Below are 2,919 nucleotides of genomic sequence, written 5' to 3'. Positions count from 1 at the left end.
GTTTATAAGCAGTTTTTGATACCTGAACAACTCGGGCATTCGGCTAGTATGCTATATGAATATCATAAACAAAATCAGTTTACCAGTTTTTCATATCGTAGACGGTGGTTTGCGTATACAAAATTTTTTGTTAAGGGGTAAACTAAAATGAATAATGTAATGTTATGTCATAGCAGTTTTTTATATTTAGCATAACAGTGCTGTCTACTCTGATGGACATCTTATTTTTTCTACAGTGTTTCAATGGGACTGCTAACCTCCTAAACATTTTTTAACCATTCTTACTGGAGGTTGATGAACCCAAAAATGTTTATATGTATTTATTTAACATACATGTAACTAACCCTACATGCTGTAGCAAAATGTTGCTCAAAAAAGATGAATATTAATTTATTATGCTCAAATAAAATGGACTGCTTAAATTGGATCATGATAACACATATTACTGCCACTTTACTGAATTTTGTATGCAAAAATTAGTGTTTTAGATTTTCGTGAAGTAAAAAATGGTCAAATTTCAATTGGGCACTACTAGCTTCATATCTGAGAGAGAGCAAAAAAAAGAAAAAAAGAAAAAATAGAGGAAGTGACAAAGTGACACAAAGGCTGGCTTGTGTTTGTATACATCAGTACAATGGCTTGCCACAAGATCGTAGCCTTTTTCACCAGTCTTTAATACACAAAAACTAAATCTAAGAATAAAAAATTCATAATTTGTCATGCCTGTAAACAAGTACACAAAATACACCAAGGAGAAAATTTAACATTCAACCTCAATGCCACACTAATTATTGACCAGCCACTTAAAATCAAGAAAGTTAGCATATTATTACTTTTATTTTTATTTACAACCATTAAATTTATTCTTTGCAGCTACCAATAGAAATATCAAAACATAAGTAATTTATTAATTATTCCTTGTGAATAACTGGCAGACATAACAGAGTTATAATAGTCACACAAAGAGTTTCTACTTTAAGTTTATTTATAGAGCTATAATAGTCAGATAGTGGATTTCCAATTTAGGTTCATTCATAGAGTTATAACAGTCAGACAGTGAGTTTCCACTTTAGGTTCATTCATAGAGTTCTAATAGTTGCACTGCAGGTTTCCTGTAATACCTATCTCTCATTCTTCTCATAGTTTGGGCAGATCTTTTGAATTTAGTACCAAATAAGGCTTTCACTCTTCTTACTAAAATTGTAATAATAAAAAGTTTTAACATTAAAATATACTTTATTTCAGTTTCAATACCTGAATAAAAACGTGTCAACAAAATGAGTGGCAACATAATATTATATGGTACATGTAAAAATTGCTAGTAAATAATAAGCTAGCTCTATTTGCTCCAACCATGAATTGTATCTAGTTTATTGATATGAGTATAGCGAATAAAGAGAGGCATTCAGGCCTGTATAGGTTAACAGCATTATAAACACACATACTGGTCAATGTAAATATCCTTACTCGTAAATCTTTTGTAAGCTTCTGGCTGTCAGACTCGCATTTTCTGGAAGGTTCAGCTGTTCACTAATGCTACTTGTTAGAATTTTCGAACAGGCCTCAACTGCATAAATCTTCAGGCTTTCAATATTGTGTTTTTCTGCTAAAGTCAGCAGGTGTAGGGGAGGTGTGGCAGACTTGATCAAAATGCTGACACATTTTTCCTCAAGCATTGGTATTTTATATTCAATAGCCAAAGGTAGTAGCGCTTCTGCCTTTTCATCTGCAATAGTATGTGAAATTAAATTCCTAACTGTGTCTATAATCTATTATTGGTATGGCATGATGTTTTGATGCAACCATAACTGTAATTGTGCAAACTATTTATGGTAACAAAAACCTAGTAGCTCTGCTTATTATTCTGATGTGAAACCTCACTTTTCAATCACTTCTACACAAGATTGGTTTGATTTGGAATTTGATCAACCTCCAGAATAATTTGAAGTTTTTGCTTAGCTTCAGATTGTTAAACATAAATCTAAAGATTTGATTCATAATGAATAAAAGTTTAAAGCTTAAAAATAACTTTTAAAATAAAACTTACCAGTCAAATGGAAACTCGGATTGTGATGAAGGTAGTCTAGCATCCATTTCACCAACTCTGCTTTTTTATTACCCAGTTCTATTTTTACTTTAAATCCATTAGTCCTCGCTCTGCCAATCTCATTTTTGAATACTGAAGAGTATGCTGATAAATTCTAGAAAATAAAACCTTATAAGAAAAAACAAAATAAATTTTTAAAAAGAAAATCTGTATCGCTTTTTACAGAAAAAAACGCTGAGAGGTTTTACTTACTGACTTAGAAACATCAAACCGATATCCTTGAGCTATAACAACTGCATCTGACACCACAGCCAAAGATGAATGAGTTCTCAATCTTTTTCGAAGGCGTTCACTATGCCTATCAGAGCCCTTGAGACTAGCTTCTGTTGAGTATGGCTTTGCTCTAATCCTGCTTCGCAAGTTCCACTTGCAGTCTTCAGACTTGATTGACATCATGACTAACCTATTACTACCAAAGTATAATTTCCAAAGGACTGATCTGCAATCACCCTATGCAATCACTGTAACAAGTGAGGTAAATCTTTAAGACTGCCCTTTGATTGTTTGCATTTGAAAACACCGATTGAAGAGAATTGATCTGATAAACAATCGATAAGTATAAGTTATTATTAGCCAAGCCCATAACAATTGTATTTCATATATTTAAGAAAGCTGCTCATGCATGAACTGAAATATGAAAATCAATAATCATGTCTGGCAGGGCCATAAACGATTGATCACCAACAAGCGTGAAAAAGACAGAAAGTAGCCGTACCCGCTTTAAACACGACACGTAATATTTTCGTGCTATTAGCAGAGTTCAGAGCATCAAGTTTTGCGGTTTTAATCAAGAACACATATGGTACACTGCA

At 32.7% G+C, this 2,919-nt stretch overlaps 1 protein-coding gene across 1 annotated transcript; it reads right to left on the bottom strand.

Annotated features, from left to right (window-relative positions):
• Nucleotides 1-1,463: 1,463 nt before the first annotated feature.
• LOC137405049 (uncharacterized) lies at nt 1,464-2,500 on the bottom strand. The gene is made up of 3 exons (XM_068091276.1): nt 2,300-2,500; nt 2,048-2,201; nt 1,464-1,726 (listed from the first exon to the last, which is right to left on the bottom strand). Exons 1-3 carry the CDS (start codon nt 2,498-2,500, stop codon nt 1,464-1,466), a joined length of 618 nt encoding a protein of 205 aa, XP_067947377.1.
• Nucleotides 2,501-2,919: the final 419 nt, after the last annotated feature.

This window comes from Watersipora subatra, chromosome 9 (assembly GCF_963576615.1).
Source record: "Watersipora subatra chromosome 9, tzWatSuba1.1, whole genome shotgun sequence".
In the NCBI taxonomy this organism is placed as follows: Eukaryota; Metazoa; Bryozoa; class Gymnolaemata; order Cheilostomatida; family Watersiporidae; genus Watersipora; species Watersipora subatra.
The sequence above is the reverse complement of the archived record's forward strand: the minus strand, read 5'-3'. Positions and strand labels throughout refer to the sequence as shown.